General features: G+C 46.8%; 1 protein-coding gene across 1 annotated transcript; it reads left to right on the top strand.

Annotated features, from left to right (window-relative positions):
* The first annotated feature begins 9,738 nt into the window (after nt 1-9,738).
* On the top strand, nt 9,739-11,802 carry LOC135392147 (fibroin heavy chain-like). The gene is made up of 3 exons (XM_064622839.1): nt 9,739-9,785; nt 10,628-11,605; nt 11,697-11,802. The coding sequence occupies exons 1-2, from the start codon at nt 9,774-9,776 to the stop codon at nt 11,588-11,590; spliced, it is 975 nt and encodes a 324-aa protein (XP_064478909.1). The 5' UTR covers nt 9,739-9,773; the 3' UTR covers nt 11,591-11,605; nt 11,697-11,802.
* Nucleotides 11,803-20,901: the final 9,099 nt, after the last annotated feature.

Genomic DNA, 20,901 nt, shown 5'->3' with positions numbered 1-20,901 from the left:
TTTCGCCGACAGGAAAGTTTACGTCAGTAGCAAGTGACACAAGCACTAGCAAGGCTGCGCAAAAGGAAATTCCTCAAGGTTAGGATCCTAGCAGAAGTTTCGTCCAAGTGGGCCTAAATGTGTACGGTAGTCCAATCGATTTGAAAATGTCTATGTGATCTTCACTTTTGCCAGCTGCCATCAAGATGGTGGTCAACAGGTCAATGGAGTCGGGGGAGAGTAGTAACGCTCAATGGGAAGGTTACGTGATGCAGATAAGGTGCACGTGTCTTCAGGATTAGTGACGCCTTTTATCTTTGACATCTCCGTGGGTGATTTTCTCGGCTTGGTTTCTTATGAGCATCTAAATGACAACGGTTTCCCGCCACTGGTAACGTGCATGTGCTGTAGGTCGTTTATTGATTTTGCTATATCTGTATCTTGGTCCTGAAAAGAATGTGGATGCAATGCAATGCGAATTAGTTATTAACCGTGCATGTAGTACGTAAAACCACGGACCGCGGCACGGTCTCTCAATACTGTTTCTGGTCAGGAGACTCCGGCGAAAAGTTCACGTAGGGCGCTCCGATGACGCGTGGCGGCGCATCGGTCGTTTCGGGTGACACTTTCGCGATCCAGCTTTTTATTTCCCCTTTCGGCTTGTTGATTTGCCTCCGTAAACACTCGTTCTTTCTTAAATTTTCTTGAAGGATATTTCAATCTTTGCACCCTGTGTGTACGTATCCTCATTCAAGGGGAGTCTTCACTTGACCAAGAGTGAATGGAAATTTTTTTCTTTTTCACAAGTGATTTGCGTTACGATGACATAGTCTACGGGAATAAACAGAAGACGTTCGGTAAAGCTTTTATTGGATATGTGTCCCGCGATGAGGTGAGTTGCCTCAGGTGAGTTGGATCAGTGTGTGACATGTGCCACATACGCTCAGACGCTGAGAAGCGTAAAATTTTCAAATGATAGAGCTTCCAGTACGATGTGAATGCAATAACTTGTCTTTGAACAAATTGCGGGAAAAGAGGTAATGCCAAACGAACGTTGTAAACAAAGACCACTCAAACAAGATTTTACATTATTCATTACCTTTGTTTGTTTTTTATTTTACTTTGCGGAACTGGAACTGAAGCCAACGGAAATTAATTTCTACTGCTTACTCCAAAGAAACAGCTATCGCTTCGCGAAACAGTCCAGGTTCACTTTGAAAACATACTACTTTGAGGAAAACGAAGCGCCTTCACGTGAGAACCTTACTAGTTCACAACGCAAAACACACAAGAACAAGGATTCGGTGTGAGTGAGCGATTTCAGCGAACCCAGTCTTACTGCTCTACCTTTCACGGCAGGCTAGAGATGACAGTTTGGGTTTCTTTTTCTTTTTTTTTTTTTTGTGTCGCCTAGTTTCATGCAAGGTAAGTTTCTGCAGTAGTTTCCATTGTTTATCAACAAAATGCGAATTTATTACAAACTACTCAATCTAGAGCTCATTCGTGGCCGCGTATGATTCACTAGAAAATACTACTTGCTTTTCTTCGTTTTGAATTTCAAGTAGAGTAGAGTATTTCAATAAGAGAATGACTCAGGGGATTTTCTGCCTTTTCCCCTGCGCCTCCCTTTCCAGCTCTTGATTATTTGTCAAAACGTTGCTCTTGTAAATGTATTTTTTTGGCAAAATTTCCTTCTGTTCTATGGGAAAAGTGGTTGTTTCCAAATAATATTCTATGTACCATTCGACCCTTTTAGACAGTTTCCTCAGAGAAAACGTCCTCGAACTGGTTTAACTGATGCCGAGGCTATCTACAACGCAATGATAGTCTCGCCGTTGAACTGTGACAGCCGCCCCTTAAGCTAATTTATTGTTGGGAAGTGTCATCAGGCCACAATTTGGTAAGAAGAAATTCTATCTCGTGTTCTTAGCCCGGTTGAGCTCACAGAGCAATCTCATTTAATTAAAATTTAGCTTGGGAGAAGAAGACAACAATCAAAGTCACAGTTTACACTCGATCAACACTCAGCAGGCCAAGAGTAAAAATTTAGATTCATTGCACCGATTCGTACCGGCTGAAACGAGCTTGAATCTGATAGAATGTAATTTTTTTCTGCTCCGAACCAGAAACCGAATCGAACTTCCAAAATAATCTGCCGAAAACACGCGTTGCTGTGAAAACGTCGTCTGCTCCACAAGGGTGTCTCCCCGCCGAACACTGCCCCCGAACGACACGCGGTCGACACCGCGCGGGACCTATGGTCCCAAAGCGACCCTGTTTTTTGTATTGCAGCGGAGTTTCTTGACAAGAAAGAGTATTGAGGGACCGCGGTATAACATTAGCTACATGGATATACCGTATTTTCACGCGTATTAGCCGCACCGCAGACAAGCCGCAGGACTCGTTTTTAGATACATTTTGAAAATGTTTTTGCAGATAAGCCGCACTCGCAGATAAGCCGCGGGTAATACGACGCGACTGCTTTGTGCGCTAAACCAGTGATGCACATACGAAATCAACAGAGACGCTCAACGCTCGTCAGCGCCGTACTCCCTGCTAGCTGCCCTGCTCCCGTACTTGTCCGCGAAGTCGACGACTTTTAGTTTGAAGCCGCTGTCGTGGCTGTGCCTCAGCGTTGGAGCCTCACCTCTAACTGCCGTGCCCGTGTCCACGAATGCTGCTGCTCTCGTCAAATGAGAACTGACGCTTAGCTGACCACGTTTTATCCCGATGACAGGTGTATTGAACCCTTCCTGTGGGTCTGCCGACAAAGGAGACCGTGGGGAAGGCCATATACCCTGTCCACATTCCGGTGTCGGCATGATGTATAACAAAGGAGGTCAGTTCTAGTGTTCTACTAAGATCGGATTGTGCCCTTGTTGCGTGTTTTTCTTGGATTGACGGGTTAGTCCACTCGAATGTGGAGTGGGCCCGCCCCTGTTCGGTATTGTTCGTGCACTGGCAGGGCGGTCCTGTTCCGAAAAACATGAGGTACTGTCGGCCCTTTCGTTTAACCCGGGGTATGGGGAAAGTACCAGGGAAAAATAGTCACCAGATAAGCCGCACCCACGGATAAGCCGCAGAGCGTCCGCGAAAAAAATAAATCGCGCATAAGCCGCGGCTAATACGCGTGAAAATACGGTAGTTGCAATAGGGCGACGAAAAGACACAGAGAGACAGCCGTCCGGAATGCAGCCAACAGAACGTCTTTCTATCCTTCCAGGTACGCTCCAGATCTGGCGTCGTGCTCGGGAACCCTGCGATCCGAGGTCTCATATTGTCGGAAGTGCTTATGGCAGCCCGTACTGGACATTCAGCTTCAATGTGACGTAACGCTTCAGCGTATCGATTTCGGAGACACCAACTGCGCATAGTATTTGCAATGAAAATCCTGACGTCGATAGCTTGCTGAATACGAGGTGGACTTCAATTTGAGCCAGAACCTGAACACTCATCTAAATCATAATCTTGGTCTCTTAGAGCGTGGTAAAAGCAAACGTAATGTTACGACGCGAACATACTATAGGCAACGCTTGCCCAGAAGCAGTTACAGCTATCATATTGACCTCCAAAATTAAATGGCGTTTATAGGAACCTCAACCTAGATACCTCAGCAATTTTTTTAACGCTTACATGCGAGAACGATTTGGTACGACGATCCACCTATAAGCTTCTCTAACGTACGGCATGTTCTACTACACCTGTAAACAAGGCTGACGGATAGATTTCTTCGCTAACTGGACATAGACTTGGCCGATAATGCTGACAAGATGCCGGCACGTACCGCCCATAAAGATTAAACAGGTTAGGCGCCTCGAGCCTTATCTAAGCCGCTAGCCTTGGCAGCGTCTGTTTTCTGACATATACTTAAAATACTTCAATAAAGCGCATCTGGAAGAAAAAAAAAAGTATCAATTGCGAGCGTGACGTCAGTCGATAAATGGGGCATAACATAACAGGCATAATATTTATTTTGGTTGGATGTTAGCCCCGCCAATGAAATGCCGGTATGAGAGGTGGACGACGGATGGACAGGAGGGGGAGGAAATATTTCATTTGATTTGATTTGATTTTACCTTACTGGCGCAAAGGGAAATATCTGTTTATTCACAAACATTGGAGCTTAGTGACCCCCAGCAGGGGCCTGCTGCTCCATTTCTTGAAAGCGTTTCAATTACGCACGCATAAAATAATACAGTGAATCTTGACTATAACAGGCCCACTTATAACGAATTTCCGGTTATAACGAACACATCGCAAACGACCGTCAGTATTAAACTCAATGTAAGACTCCACTTGTAACGAACTTCAGGATATAACGAACAGTTTCCACGCGACCGTCGAGTTCGTTATAAATGGGATTCACTGTATACATACAGAACAGCAGGAAGGATCGGTGGGCTAGCATGTGTCCTGGGCCGACTTAAGAGGGAACAGTGGCGCCCGGAATATCTGCAAGAAAACCCAAAGAAAATCGCCCAGAAGAGCAGAGTCATTGGTAGGATTCGAACCTGTCATCTCCTAGTACTGTCCTCCTAGTTTGTAGCACCGACCTCGGAAGTACCAACAAAAGGTAGATGCCGAGACTTCACCACGCCACCGGTGGAAAATAGCAGGCGGACAACGATAGACAAAGGAGACTACAAATACATTCAATCGTGCAAAATGCATTGAGAAGCACGGCAATGACCATAGTGGACGACCACTGAGTTATGCCTAGGTCCTTAACCTCAAACTTTGAGCAGGGGGGGATATGTTTATTGAAAAAAAGAAAAGGAAAGGTTAGTCAGGCATAGGCCGGCTTTTTATTCCTTTAAGAATAAAAAAAGAAGAAAAGACAAAAACAAAAACCGCGAGTGCGTGCACCCTTCCGCCACCCAGATCTATTTGACTATTGGAACTATTAGGCATATCGTAACGTTAAAATGTGGTTTTGATGTGGACCAAAGCAACAACCTCCAAAGGTCTCAAGGCGTCTCAAAGACACCCTGGTATAAACGGCCGACATCTCCGTGGGATACATCACATCTGGACCTATGGATAGTACAGAAAAGGGAGCCTTCGATATGCAGTCCCTTGTGAGTGACGCGACGGACGATGGTTCTTGAAGTTAGAAAGTGCCGGGCGTAAACTTGCGGCATTCAGAGGGAGGGAAGGAATACGTGACTTGTGTACGAAGCAAAAGAGATTGTCGATAATGGGAGGTGGAAGGAAGAATTAGGTGTCGTTTACGGATATGCATAGCTTACAAACTTAAGCACAGGATGCTTCTCTTATGAGGTGCAAAGCTGAGCCTCATGTAGACGATTCCAATGAAGATTGAGAAGCCGGATGTTTTGTCTGGAGATCATGTGACACTACGAGAACCGTTTATGGCTACGATATTTTACTATTCAATCATCTCGGAAACCATGGATGATGGAAAGTACTAAACTTTACGTACTGTACAGCTTGTATATCAAAGAAATATGTGCGCAATGGACACCACGTTTTCGTGCATTATAAGAGAAGAGTGCACATTAAAGTTGTTCATGTCGGCAACTAACGGTTGTACTCATGAGTCAATGAAGCACTCGTGCTCATGACTAAGGCCTCGCTCTTCTGTATTTCTCGGCGTTCTCGGTACTGCCTTTGCCGCTAACTTCGGCTACGTCTTTGGCGCTGTTGCTGTTCCAGCTGTGGGCTACGCAGTCCAAACTGTTCATAACACCGTTGCTGCAGCAACTATCCACGCCGCAGCTGCCCCAGCTGTTGCTGCTCGCGCAGCCTTCAGCTATGCTCATTACAGTCCTGACTACGGATACGAACTTACCTACGGTGGTCTCGGCTACGGCGCTCGCCCGCTATCCACGCCGTCGCTGCCGCTCGTACAGCTGTCACGGCCGTTGGCCACGCCCCAAATGCCAATCACGGCGTCACTGTCCCAGCTGTCAGCTACGGAAATGGTCTCGGCTATGATCTTGGCTGCGGCCACGGTTTGAGCTGGTCTAGGCTATGGGTGTCTTAGCTACGGCCCCGATTACGGTTACGGTCTCGACGGATACAGCTATGACCTCCGTGCCCAGGGGGGCGTTGAAGAAGCTTGCTGCACTCAAGTGGGCATCGTCACGACTATAGCAAAAATAAGAAAATAAAACATAAAGAGAGATAATAAAAAAAGGGGGAGAAGAGAGTTGACGAGTTCATAGTGAGGCATAGGCAGCATGAACGATACTAATGGGACGGAGGTGCACTGTAGATGAGAGGTGCACTGGAGTGGTCTTTCCGCGAGGCCCGTTTCTTGAAGAAAACGCACGAGGTTGCGAGTTTTTGTAAGTCGTTCCGCATAATAACCTTCGGGGAAGAGGACGTCCGTCACTATGCCAGGCCTGGAGTTGGAAAGGTCAGTTTTCCGCATAGTATGGTATCCGCGGCATTCTGTCAGGATATGTTCGCTAGTGATGACAGTGACCGCAACTGGAATCCTCCCTGGAGCCGTTGATTGACCAGTTGCGAGTTCGTAAACGCAGATCCCGTGCGTAGCCAATGGAGCATTGTCTACGTGACCCGGGGAAGGTCTTTCGTGGGAAGAGAGGGTCGGTGATTTTGCATGATGTCCTGTATGCCAGGATGACGCACTTCAACTAGCTGTTTAACGGCCATGTGTCTGTCGGTGTCGTCCGGAACTGGTAAGGATGGGCTGCAGCTAAGCTATGCTGAAGATGCTGTGGTCCGCTCGTTCGTTGCCTTTGATGCCGACATGAGGCGGGACCCATTGAAGAGCAATATCACCTCCGATTAGCTTATGCTGGTCACACGAACTCCGTATACGGCGGGCTATATAGGATGCTACCACACATGGGGTTCATCACGTTACAGAAGGCACTTCTGGAGTCCGTAAGTAAAGCGCCCAGTACTACGGTCTTCACGAGAAACAGACCTATGGACTGACAGCAAGAAAGCTATGGTACGAAAGGAAAGCTAGGTAGCAAGCGAGCTGGTGGTGACGATACATGACTTGAAAACCTGAGACGAGGTAGGGACGATAACAGACAAACACAAACACGGTCTCAAACTCAGCAGCTGAGTTTGAGACCGTGTTTGAGTTTGTCTGCTATCGTCCCTCCCTCGTCTCGGGTTTTCAAGTCATGTATGGTGTTTGACTACGAAGACAGTAGGTTAATCATGACTTCATTCATGCAGTTTCTAGTTTTTTTTTATACGAGATATTAGTCGAAGGATATTGACGTAGTAATTAATAATTAACCCCTCCATTTTCTCTTGCAGGGTAGTCTTTCACCCAAAGTTCATGGAGGGAGGGTAACTACAGGCTGACAAAGACAATGAAATATTGATAACGACATGGTATGTTGTGTGTTCGCCATTAACAATAGCGACGTTAAGCGAACAAATCACAGTTAATAGCTTATGCGCCTCATGCACTCAATGCGACCACGCTTACCATTTTGCGTGGACCTGCAGACGTATAGATTCGTAAACTAGCGCATGATGCTGTTGTTCAAGGATTCTCAAGGAAAACGAGAGGACAGTAGCTTCACATCAGTACCGGTTACCAGAGCACTACCGTTACTGCATAAAATCACGGGCACATACCTCTAGCCACCAATGAGAGCACATGGCAGTACCGCATCGGGTGTCAAAGTATGTCATAGAAGCAGTTATCAGATTAGAATTCATTTTCCAGAACGAACTATGGAGATAAGAGGATTATCATTTCAAACTCCGGTAAGTGTCATACAAATTCGAGAACTATCGTCAAGCAAAATATTCTAAGGAGTAAAAGTAGCAAATATGTCTTAAGCAGGTTCCGCCTTGCTGATGAAGACTAGCATTTCCATGTACATTAAGCTGATTATCCAATGTAATTTTTGTTTTTTATGTCGTATGTATTATATTTTCCCGTATGTAAAGCCACTTTGTGGTTGCTGACGAAGTTGCCTTTCTTTGACATGGTCACATCCAGCCCGATAACGCTGTGTCCTAAAAGCACTATGCAGGGCTTCGGTCCTCAACAAATTACAGCGTGCACCCAATCATCATCATCACAAGGTCCAACATTATGGCAGAGTCAAACTGGCCTTATTCAAAAACAAAGTAAAGTACTTCCAGATTTTATACTTTGTGGCTACCCAGTTTCTCTGAAGCCACGCACCTGGAGCAGAGCTGTTTCACTGAACGACACATTATTTCGATGAAAGATGATGAAAGAAGGAAGTCACCGAAAAGGTGAGGCAGCTGTGGGACTCGAACCCACATCTTCTGGATTACCAGGGCTGGTCCAGGGTTCTACCAATTGAGCCAAGCTAACACACCTCCACAGCCACTTCCAAGGGGGCGTCATCTGAAGGGACAAACCAACCACTCATCCCCTCTCACTCTTACATGTTCTCTCACTCATACTCACATTGATACGACGGGATCGACGCAAGCGGCATCTGTTGAACATGATGGGAATTGATGGCAATTCCCCATCGTGTCTCACATCACATTATTTCGAGTTTCTTTCTTTCTTGAAACATCGAACAGTAGCTTCAGACAAGTTGACTCTCCACTGAGGTGATGTGGAAGCATACTCTTCTTCATTGACCAACCTTCCCGAACAATAACACTTTCCGGTTCTCTTTGTCAAAATTGCTTTGTCCATGGCCAAATCCGGCTCACCAACGCTCTGCCCTCAAAACTCTTTTGACTTTTTTAGACAGCGTCTGGTCCTTGGACTTGGGTCATCATTGTGAAGGAACTCATTATTCTATTCCCCATATTACCACCGGCAATGGTGTAGCGTATCGCACCTGGCGATGAAACTCCAAAATCATCATTATAAAATAAAGTCGTTGTTGTTGGCCAAGTAGAGTAGCGTCCACACAGGGTGGGACGAAAGAGGATACATGACAAGAGGAAATTTTTCGCTGGTTCGTTTCTGTACATTCCTTTTTCACTTAGCCCAACCGTGACACCTCCATTCCTTCTCTCCTAATGTCTTAGTACGCGTTCGTTCCAGGCAACCATTTCTGTAACCTGAACAAGTGCACATTGATGCACAAAAGCTTGTTGCTAATAAATTCGATGCTCCTAACTGTGTAACCAGTGTGTAACAACCTTTGATTTGCTCACTTGCGGACACTTGACATTGTTTTACAGTATTTCCTCCAGTGTAGATACATAAATTTCAAATGTCCTCATAAGATGAGCTCTAAAACTGTCGACAGGGTAGCACAATATAACGCCTAATGAGCCCCATGTGAGGGACGCCAGATATCGAGACTTGCGAACGTTACTTAAAGTGGAAACACGTGACTGGAGGTCGAGGACGATAGAAGGGAGGTGGTATACTCTGTTATCTAGTTACGTGACCGATATTCACGCGTCTTAATTATGCATTCACGGGCTATATCACATTTGGTCTGCATGTAAAAGTTGCAGTCAAGTTCATGGAAGAACCTGTTCTATACTTGGAAGGAGTCATCAAAGTTAACCATGACAAACAATAACAAACGAGGACCGTAATTGATACGCGGATCTTCGCAAATTGCCCTTCCTATTGCACCTCATTTTGAATTCCAAATTCAAGTGCCAGGATCCTTGGAGGAGCTGTCGTTGTCCTCCAATCAGCCACAAACCTAGATCTCCTATGGCTTATCGTAAGGTGAGATTTAAATGTGGAACAAAGGAACACCCTTTACTCTCCACTCAAAAAAGGGCGCGCCTAACGGAAGCCAGAGTATAAAAGCTCCACACCGCAGTCGGAGAAGTCACAGCTGATCCTGAGTAATTCAGCAAAGCAAGTCTTCATCATGCAGACCCTGGTGAGTGACGGGGATTACGGGCTTCATCTAGGGTAGCATTTCAATGGATAATGCTCGTGCATGTAGACAGATACACGAGAGCAGGTGTACGGCTACTACGTGAGCGGGATGCGAAAGAGAACTGGGAGAATAAATTGGGGGATGGTGACATCCAGGGCAAGGTATTTGCTGGGTTTCAACGAAAGCAGTTTAGCTGAACTGAATATTTTTATCAAAACTAAGTCGAGCACAGCCTGGAAGCACAGCACTTGAACGGTGCTGGTATACTTTGACTTCGCTAGGCTGGTAGGTCTACTTATTCTGATAAACAGGAGGAGACAATAGTTCACGTCACAATCTTTAACAGCAAATGTCAGTTCACAATAGAAAGCATTTCATTGTAGTTCATTGTTTAGGACAGTAGTTCCCTAATATAGTCTTCCACCAACTTTATACCATTGGGGTAGCACGATCCTACGCAAGTGCTCATGTCAGAGAGTAGAGTTGCATTAGCCCTAAGTCACTAGAACAGGTGCACAAAGAGCATGGACTCCGTCAGTATCACTTTCAGAGCCGTTCCCATACGGGACGCCGCGCGCCCGGCGCTGCTCTGAGCCGGTTGACGACATTTCGGGCTTTCAATAGGCAAAATAGGAATCTCAAATGCTTTCGTTTTGGGAGTAGCAGAACTAGTCAGGAGACAAGTTCAATTTCTCCCTGGTTTTTTTTTAAATAATCAATCATCAATCAAATGCTTTCCTTTTCTATTTTTAGAAGGAACTCGTTCGAACCATGTTTGACATTGCTGGCAGTCTCGCACTACCACAGCTTTCATAAACTGATAGAACACTAATCTTGTTCAGGTTGTTTTCTTCGGCCTTCTCTCCACCGCCTTCGCGGGCAACCTCGGCTACGGTCTTGGCGCTGTGGCTGCCCCAGCTGTCCATGCCGTCGCCGCTCCAGCTGTCCACGCTGTTGCTGCCCCAGCTGTGAGCTACGCTCGCTACGCCGCTCCAGTTGTCCACCACGCCGTCGCTGCCCCAGCTGTCCATGCCGTTGCTGCCCCAGCTGTCCACGCTGTTGCTGCCCCAGCTGTGAGCTACGCTCGCTACGGTCTTGGATATGGCTACGGCGGTCTCGGCTATGGATATGGCGGTCTCGGCGCCCGCTACGCCGTCGCTGCCCCAGCTGTCCATGCTGTTGCTGCCCCAGCTGTCCACGCTGTTGCTGCCCCAGCTGTGAGCTACGCTCGCTACGCTGCTCCAGTCGTCCACCACGCTGTCGCTGCCCCAGCTGTCCACGCTGTTGCTGCCCCAGCTGTGAGCTACGCTCGCTACGCTGCTCCAGTCGTCCACCACGCTGTCGCTGCCCCCGCTGTCCACGCTGTTGCTGCCCCAGCTGTTGTTGCTCGCCCAGCTGTGAGCTATGCTCGTTATGGTCTCGGCTATGGATACGGTGGTCTCGGCTACGGATACGGTGGTCTCGGCTACGGATACGGTGGTCTCGGCTACGGATACAGTGGTCTCGGAGCTCGTTACGCTGTCGCTGCCCCAGCCGCTGCCGTTGTTGCCCATGCCCCAGCTGTTGCCACCGTTGCACATGCCCCAGCTGTTGCCACCGTTGCACATGCCCCAGTCGTCAGCCACGCTGTCGCTGCCCCAGCCGTCACCTACGGACACGGTCTCGGCTATGGTCTTGGCTACGGCCACGGTCTGACCTATGGTCTTGGCTATGGAGGTCTTGGCTACGGTCTTGGCCACGGTTACGGCCTTGGCGGATACAGCTATGGTCTCGGTGCCCACTACTATGGCCTCCGCAAGAAATAGAGTGCCACACAAAGGGTAAGAGGAACCCTCCGCCGAATTCAATGCTTGCGTGGCTTTGACAATCTCTTACTGAATACTGAATTGGAATTTCTTTTCCAACTTACAGAGACACATTCCATCCAAAGTGCATGGATTGAGACGTGCAAACAAGACGTCATCAGTTCGTGGAACCTGTACAGACATAAAGTCAATAAACTATTTATGGACGCAGAGGCGTATTATGTCCTAGTCAGTGATTTACCCAGCCCCTCCCCCCTACACCCCCAAAATCTGGAGGATAACCCCCAAAATTTTGGCGAGATTGCGCAATACCTTTTCAAAAGCATGTAAATACACCTCCTTGCGGAGCCCAATCCCCCCCTCCAAGGAAGAGCTTCTGGGCAAACCTCTGGTCATAGTACACCCGCTGCTTACAGTAACATAAGACAGCGAGTTATGCTCGACAGTGTGCAGGTCCACGCTTACGGAACAGGCGAAGAGAGCTTTGAAGGTAGAACGTTAGTGGGCTGGATGTGGCCAGGGACCAAGCAATTTTGTGAGAGAGAGGGGGCAAGAGTCCAGCTCGTCAAGGGATCCGCAGAGTACGGTTCGGGAAGGTTGGTAGTGTGGGCAATGGAGAAGAATGTGCTCTAGGTCTTCTACAGCATCGCAGTGACCGCATTGGGGAGAGTCAACTTGTCTCAAGCGGTAACGCCACTGCGCCGTAAAAGCCACATGAAGGTGCATGCGATGAACTAATGCGGTATCTTGACGAGAGGTATGTCGAGGCATGCAGAAAGCGAGCGCTGGATCAACTCTGCTTAGCATGGCTGGAGGGAGAATGTCAACGGTCCATTGGCGGGTAGACAGGGGAGTGACCAGGCGTCGAAGTACGGAACGACGGTCTGCACTCAGCAGCGCAATACGCGTCCGCCTCCGAGACGAGAGAGCTGGTTCTGCGGCGCTGTCGGCCTGCTCATTCCCTTCGACACCGCAATGGGCTGGAACCCATTGGAGAACCAGCCTGTGCCCTGCTTCGTAGACAAGGTTGTAAGCCAATAACACATCCATCACCAACGGTGCGGATGAGCCTCGGATGCCAGAATTTTCAACTGCTTGCAGTGCAGATGCTGAGTCAGTGAACACGACCCATTCCCGTGGGGTAAAATCAGTGATGTGCTGCAGAACGAAAAGTATGGCATAGAGTTCCGCAGCTGTGGAGGAGGTTTGATGCGAAAGGCGACGTCCTTCCACCACGCCTTCGGATGGGATGACGAATGTCGAGGCGGACTTGCCATTTCGAGATGCGCCATCGGTGTATGCTGCGGCAGAAGAAGAAAACTGCGCGAAAAAACTTCGGGCGAAGGGTCCATCCCAAGTCGCGTGAGGTACAGATGAACGTTAGTAAGGCTAACTGCAAACGGCGCTGAATGGCTGGTCGTGACTTGCCTACTGTCCAGAGGGCAACGTCATCGGCATACACAGAGAATGCTACTTTGCGAGGAGTTATCGATTTTATGCCTGCTATTACCACATTAAATAGTGCAGGACTCAGAATGCTTCCTTGGGGAACGCCTTGACGAACAGGATGCTTAGGGCTTTGGCCGTGGGACGTGCGGACAGCGACAGTTCGGTCCGTAAGGAAATCGTGGAGCCAGCTGAAGAGCCGACCAGATACTCCAAAAAAGCGCAAGGCGTGCAGCACGCAAATGTGCGAGACGGTAGCATATGCGCGCTTGATGTCCAGGAAAACCGATACGACGATCAGCCGCGGTTCTGGATACCTTCGGACTTGGATCCTTATTGTGAAAGGGATCATTATTTCATTCCCATCATCACCACCAGCAATGGGGTAGACTATCGGGGTAGACTATCCCCATCCTCTCAATAACAGTAGCTGTTTGTTGTTTTACGGAACAGGCGAGCGGGGTAAACTTTCCTCAGCGCGGCACCCTAGCGGTGAGCGGAAGCGGGCTCGTTCACTCCTTTAGAGGGGTGGTCGAGATCGCTGGTCACATTCAAGCCCACATTCAAGAAATTCCCACAATAATACTGTGGCTTCGCACGGTGAAGCAAACTGCGGCCCTGAGGAGTTTACAGACAGGTGGGCAGAAGGGAGGATACTGGGAGGTTGAGCCTTGGCAGACTAAGAAACGTTTGTCTGGAAAGTAATAAAAAAAAAACTTATTTATAATTGGGTCCCGCAGCCTCTCGATCTCTACACGAGCTTGCTGTCGCAAACAAAGAACGGGTGCTGAAAGAATGACCGTTTATTTATTTGTTCGAATTGCTCTTGTGCTGCCCCTTCCATTCTTGTCAACCAGAAGACAGGAGCATCCTTCAAAGACAATTTCAATGACTGCATCGAAGAAATTCCTCTTTAGGTTGAGCTTAAGACTTTTTCCCGCGGAGCCTCCACAGGGGCCAAATTTGTCCCATACTCACGCCAACATCATTCGCTGTATTCGAGGTGCTTATGGATAATAACTCTCAGTAAAAGAATCAGTAAAAGAGTGTCTCATAAATAATCTGTGTCTCCCACGTGTGCGACTCTCGAAAAAGAGAGAATACCAACCCCAATACGAGGCGATTTGATACGAACGGAGGCGCTAACGAGCCGGATCCCATGAAAAGGAACCACTCGTAGGAGCTCACCATGTCGCCAGAGATCCATAAATAATACCACTGTCACACGGGGCAGTGTTCGACGATCATTGAGATCAATGACCATTGAAAATGCAGGTAGCGCCACCTAGCGTGTAATGTGTCAACCTATCAGGAAACATTGAATTCAATGCTCGTTGAGAAGTTGACGCATTACATGCTTGGTGGCGCTGCGCGCATTTAACCCTGTCACAGACGAGACTGGGGGACAAAAAACGTACAACACAGACAAGGTCTCAAACACAGCTCTTAGTTATGGAACTATACCGTCAGCTCGCTAGCTACCTCCCTACCCTCTCCTCTGAATGTTGCCATGGACTACAAATACATCTTTCATTCCTTTACACACAACTTTCAACTTAAGGACGGCACGAAATGTCAGTTAACACACGGACAGTGTTCAATCATTATTTATTTATTTATTTACACTACCCTACTGCTCCACCTAAGTGGCATTGTGTAGGGGAGAGGAGACAACTTAACAACACAATCACAAAAAGTTCAATTACTCTAACACGTACATGCATAACTTTTCACCAAAAGTGGCACTTGGGGAAGAAACGAATGGTCATTGAAGATGCGCGTAGCGGCATCTAGCATGTAACGTGTAAACTTCTCTACGAGCATTGGACCCGATGCTCTTGGAGAAGTTGACACGTTGCACGCTAGATGCCGCTACGCGCATCTTCAATGGCCATTGCTTTGAGTCACAGTCACACATTGGTCACTCATTTGAGTCGCATTGGTGCGAGTTTAAGTAGCAGATTTGAAACAAATCTTTCTTTACCATGTCTCAAAAGAGTCCTCAACCATCTGTACCTGTGTCGCACACCGTTATCCACGTCTGCCGCGGTCAACAAAAAACTATATTGTGAAGATGATGATGGTTGTCGTGTTGCGTCTGCAGAGGCACTCCGCTCCACTCACTGATGAGCCTCAGATGACCTGTTAGTACCGAAGCCAGGAAAGGATACTATGTCCGGTCATGGCTAGGTTATTCAAAAAAAAAAAAAAAAAGAAGAGAGAAAGAAACTCAGTTACAGTTACGCTGCAAAGTAGTAACCGAGTTACACTTACAGTTACTGTTTTTGAAAAGTAACTGCAGTTACTCTGCAGTTACCTTCAAAGAATATACCTGTCTCGCAGGAAATATAACTCTCAAACGATTTATTTTAGAACTCGTACTGTCCAAACATAATTATGCTGCGTTATAAACGGAGTATTCTATATGGTCCCTAACAGTGTTAGCCTAAGCAACTTATCTTATTAGATGGGACCCGTGATTCTGCTAGCACCACCTCAAGGAACCTACTACACTGGCGCAACTGTGTAGAAGTAGGCAAGGCGAACTTGAAGTCGTAGTGCAGAGAGAGCAAATTATTTATTCCGTTTAACTGATTAGTTAATTGCGTAATTACAATTAGCTTAATTGCGTATTGTTTCGTCGCGAGATGTCCCTCGAGCTTTGCCGGATCCCTTTCAACTGTTCGACAGTACTTCCCCGCATATAACGCATTGTGGGTTGTCACTGATGCTTGTAAGCCTCAAGTCTATGTATAGGCAGGAAAGGAGCTGCGAGGTTTCTCCGAAAGTAATGTCTTCGGCGGACAAAGTGTGTAGCCTCGAAGGCAGGCTTTGTGGCCCAGGTAAAAATATTGAGAAAATGCGAGGCGTCCCGACACCACAATATTTTTAAACGAGTATTTTCATCAGCGTGTTTATTTCATTTAAGTACAGTGTGAGATGGTGCCAAAAAAACATGTTATTACTCTCGTTAACAGCCTGTGACAGCTTCGCCGTCTCAGCAATCCAGCGGCGGCCATTTTTGTTGTGGCACATGTTCGAGGCCAATTTGTTTAATGTTGGAAGAAAATTAACAGGAAGTGTTTCTAAACCAAAGAAAACATTCTGAGGAAGGTTCTATGGCGCACGCCTGGAAATTTTGCCTCCGTTTATTCTTATCTATCTTATCTTATTCTTATGATCACTACATAAGTGACACTTACTTAAGCCGTGTAGCAAGCACGTAGTAAAAGTGCATTCGCTGGTTGGAGTGCACTACACGAAAATGACACTAAATCATCCCGTGTGACTGGGGTAGAACTCGGACTCTCCAAGTGCTTGTGTGTTTCAAAACACAAGAGGAAAGGTGGTGGTGTGGTGGTGGTGGTGATGGCGAAAGGGCTCGCCGTTGTCGGCCTCACAGGGGTGGTCAACGTCACGGCTGACGCCCTAGGGCAATGTGCGTCCTGGGCCGACTTCTAAGGGAACTGTGCCGACATATGTCTGAGCGCGTCTGAGGAAAACCCAGGAAAAAAAACCCAGACAGCACAGCCGGCACCGGTATTCGAACCGGGGTACCTCCCAGTCGCCACAAGAGAAAAGCAAGAGCGTGGTGCGGAGAAATTGACCAATGAAGGCGACAGCTACTGGTTCTATTTTTTACAATGGGCGTCAGCCGCAGCAACCTGATCGTGCGATCTCGATGTCAATCCTAATGTAAACGATCAAGCGTCGAGCGCGTTCTGATACCAAGGCTGTCCGATAGCGAGCCTCGGTAGGCACGCAGTTAAGTTGCACTCGCCGGTGCGGGACAGTAGCCTGTTCGTGCAACCTCACGACACCTCAGTTGAGAAACACTGGATTTAAGACCATCCTGACTGCAGATGACAAAATTCGGTGGATAAGGATCCAGGTCACTCAGCATGGAACATCCAGCTCTGTTCATGTCCACACCTTCTCGCTATGATGTTTAAAAGCGACTTGGGTCGCCTGACCAGAAATAGGTCAGGCGTACTAGATATCGTGCCAGTTTATTTATTTAACTTATTTATTTATAGCTTGCAGTTTGGTCGCAATAAGTCAGTTAAGCTTCGTCGGATGAATTAAACTGTACTTGACCGAGAGCGAGCCCTGGTCGCAGGCACTCGCGGAACCGCGGTTGAGAATCGCTGAATCTAAAGAACGACAAAACGATGCTAAGAAACTGATGGATCTCAAATATCGCAATACCTGCATGAGTACCTTAGAACCACAAACAGATTTCACGGTTACTTTAACTTAAAGCGATGACTAGTTGCTGTAACAAATTACTTTTGTGGGAAAGTAACTATACAGTCGCGTTCAACTTAAGAAGGAAAAGAAATCTAGTCCGTCAGCTCTCAAAATATTACTGCGCTGCGGATAGGATGGCTGAACGCAGAGAGGCCACCCTCCCTGCCTCCAGATAATGTAATCCGTCATACTCACTATAACAATATATGCTGCTTGTACACCCATTTCCCATGTAATGTCCTCATTGGGCTCTTGGTGTTTAATAAATGCAACGAAATGAATATATATTTTTTCCCCTATGAGCGGAACTAATCGTTTGCAGCAGTTGGCGGTGCCAATTCAGACAGCTCTCTTTCATATTGCGTTTTTGCTTTCTGGATATTATTTTCGCAGTTCCTTTCACTTGTTTCGTGCAGTGCGAAATCGGAACATTTGCGGAGACAAGTTTGCACGCAGTCTACTTTCGCGGCAAACAATACGAAAGTGTTGCCGGACGGAATACCAATGCACTCGACTATCAGATTTCCGTGGCAGACTAACGTGGCTACTTTCCGTTTTGCTCAGCAATTTGCATATCTCAATTTTACGCAGAGGCCATCACGGCAGCACTTGCATAATAAGAGGAGACGAGACTTGTTTTTCTTGGTTTCAAGTTAATTCGTACTCGGGACACGGATTATTCTCAAAGAGAGCCCGTTTCATCTGGTGGCGTGACTCACGAGTCACATTATGTACTTACAGAAATCGCGATTGTTTCAGAGTTTAAAGTACAAGCGTGAGCAGTAGCGGGTTGTAAGATGATGAGGACGATGTAACGTGTTGGTTATATTAAAAACAATAAAAAAACCCAGTGCCGGGGTGAGACGAGGACGAAAGAAATGAAGCACTGGGGTTTTTTATTGCTTTTAGTCTGACTCACAACCTGCCCAAATTTTCACATGTTGCTTATGTTCGGGTACGTTCAGGGACGCAAGAGGATTACATCTGTTTTCTTTTACGTTACTTCTTTTGAACTCCTTTGAGACAGGAAATTGGTAGAACGTGTGTAGCCATCATCACAGTGGTAGGTAAAGTACCTCAACTGTACTTAAAATAAAGTACCAAGTACCTGGCATCATTGGTGCTTGAAGGGCTGTAGGGAACACGATTGTCTAAAATCAGCACTCCGTCGTTTATAGCATCTCAAATCTCCAGGTGTTGCGCGAGTATTTCTTTCGAGTAATAAACACGTGCTGCACCTGGTCCACCTTCAAATGCAATATTGGCACAACACTTTCAAGCGCAACCGAGGTAATATGGGGCGGCGAAGTACTGACAGGCGATTTTAGCAAACCGTGTCCCCAACAGTACATATACAAGGTAGCATATTTTAAACGTACTTAGAATAAAGTACAAATTATTTTGATTCATATTCAGATATCGCTTCACGGCTCACTCTTCTGAGAAAAAGTGAAAGTGAGAAAAAGTGAGAAGAGGGATAAAGCGAAACAGGCTACACACACAAAGAGAGGTTGAGACCTTGTGAGTCATTCATCTCAGGGTTTCGCTAATATAGATACTTATCATATCACCAGCTCGTTTACTACTTAGCCATCCTTTCACCAGGACTTACGTTTTTTATTGGCATTTTTAGCAAGCTATTGCCACGAACCATGTCCAGTTCGTCGCTCGTGGACATGAAATGAATCAAATGGAATAGTTTGCATTCAAACGGACACAAGCAATTAGCTGCGCTAGTGCAAAGTATTGTTTCTCGAGTTATCAAGCTTCCCAGTGCACAGTACTGGGTTCTAATCCCTTGGTATGACATGAACAAAGGAGACACACTTGAACCAAAACAAGAAAGAAACCAACAGACCGATATTGTACATATCCCGTTCTCTGACTCAAAATCTGGTCTCATTGCAATGCAAGGTTCGACGAAATCCTCACTTGCGCCGGTCGCTTGCTATGTTATCGCAGCATACAACCCTGCAGAAATAAACGTTAGCAACATCATCATCCAGTTGATCCTAGGGCACTGCGTTATCAGTGGAAATGAAAAGGCGGACAACGCTGCTCGAATTGCTCACCATAAAAGAACTACTCATAAAATCTACTTCACGCAATCTGATGCAAAGTACTTGCTCGCCTCCTAACGTAACCGCCTGTCTAAGACCATGTGGACAGGCGACGTCATGAATCACTCGTTCCTCGCGCGAATCGACCCCAACTGCACCTACTGCCACCCATCGAAGATACCAAGAGCGTTAGAGTCCGTTATCTATCGCCTGCGACCCAACGTCCCGTTGGCAGTAGCATTCCTTCATAAGATAGGTGTCGTTGGATCGCCGAACTGTTCAACTTGCGGAACCCCGTAGAACACGGAGCACGTGATAGTCATCTGTCGACGCTTGGATTCTAGTCGGCGAACAGTGAAGAACGACCTTGCTAGTTAAACTTGACAACGGACTTTCTAGTGTTGAGAAGGTACTGGGGAGCTGGCCAAAGCAGCACCAACAACCTGCGCTGTGTGCCCTGGCGAACTACCTCAAGGACATACGTGCTGAAGTAATCTTTTAAATCATTCGGTGCTTTCATACCTACGTTTAAATTGTTTTCTTTCTACTTCTGTTCTATTCCAGTCTGTACATTTCCCCGCACTTCACGTGCCATTGTGAGACATATAAACCATAAAACTATATAAAGAACAATGCGCAGCTTCCTATCTGTTGCGTTTTTGTTGCTCGCAACAAGATGTTACCGCATGAAAAGGCAAAACGTCAAAATGTGCAAGGAACAATATGTAACAGAGCAATAAAACCAGAACAGATTGAAACAAATTACTGCGCCGTCTATCGTAGCGAACAACGTGCCTAAAGGCTCTTAACTGTTGAAGGATATAAAAGTAGTAGTTCTTTTGGTTTATCAACATTTGAGGCAGGTCAGCACTGCATTTTCTTCTTCTAAGATGGCCGTATGAGACGCAGAAGCCGTGACCAGTTGGATGCTTGAGTACTCTACGCAAAAGTGCTGAAGAAAAGTATAGTATAAAGTGCAAACAATTTGAAATGAACCGATATTACGAGCATTCAGAGATGTACTTAAAGTAGCACTTGAGTACTTGCAACTTCTTCAAGGTCTTCGAGGTTACCCCGTAAATTTATCGCAGTACCTCATTTCAGTGCTCACCTCTAACCACGATGTAACGTTACATGATTGCATCGATGAAGGCAGGAGTGAAAACCCGCGTGGTATTAAAGGTGCACCATAAACCTCTTAGCGACAGTAATGCAAATAAAGTTGACATTCTTGCGAGTGTTTCAGGAAACTGGATGAGCATGCCAACAAGGAGGATTATGTTGTAGGTATCAGCCCTTCGAATCATCGTGCGATCTGCAACTGGCCATAAGCTCCTAACCAGCCGCGGTTCGGTCTGGAAAGAGACACTCCGAGATGGAACCAGTTATCGAAAGTGGTTTGGTACATAATTGATTATGTTTTTCTTTTTCACCCATAAATAATGCCCTCTTTGGCAATCGTCCATGTCACAAACGCACATCAGATCCTGTTCTATACATGCTCTATGCAGTGTAGCGTGATGTTCAGGTGGCTCGAACGTGACCAAGGTATGT

The sequence above is a fragment of the Ornithodoros turicata genome, chromosome 4 (genome assembly GCF_037126465.1).
Source record: "Ornithodoros turicata isolate Travis chromosome 4, ASM3712646v1, whole genome shotgun sequence".
Classification (NCBI taxonomy): Eukaryota; Metazoa; Arthropoda; class Arachnida; order Ixodida; family Argasidae; genus Ornithodoros; species Ornithodoros turicata.
The sequence above is the reverse complement of the archived record's forward strand: the minus strand, read 5'-3'. Positions and strand labels throughout refer to the sequence as shown.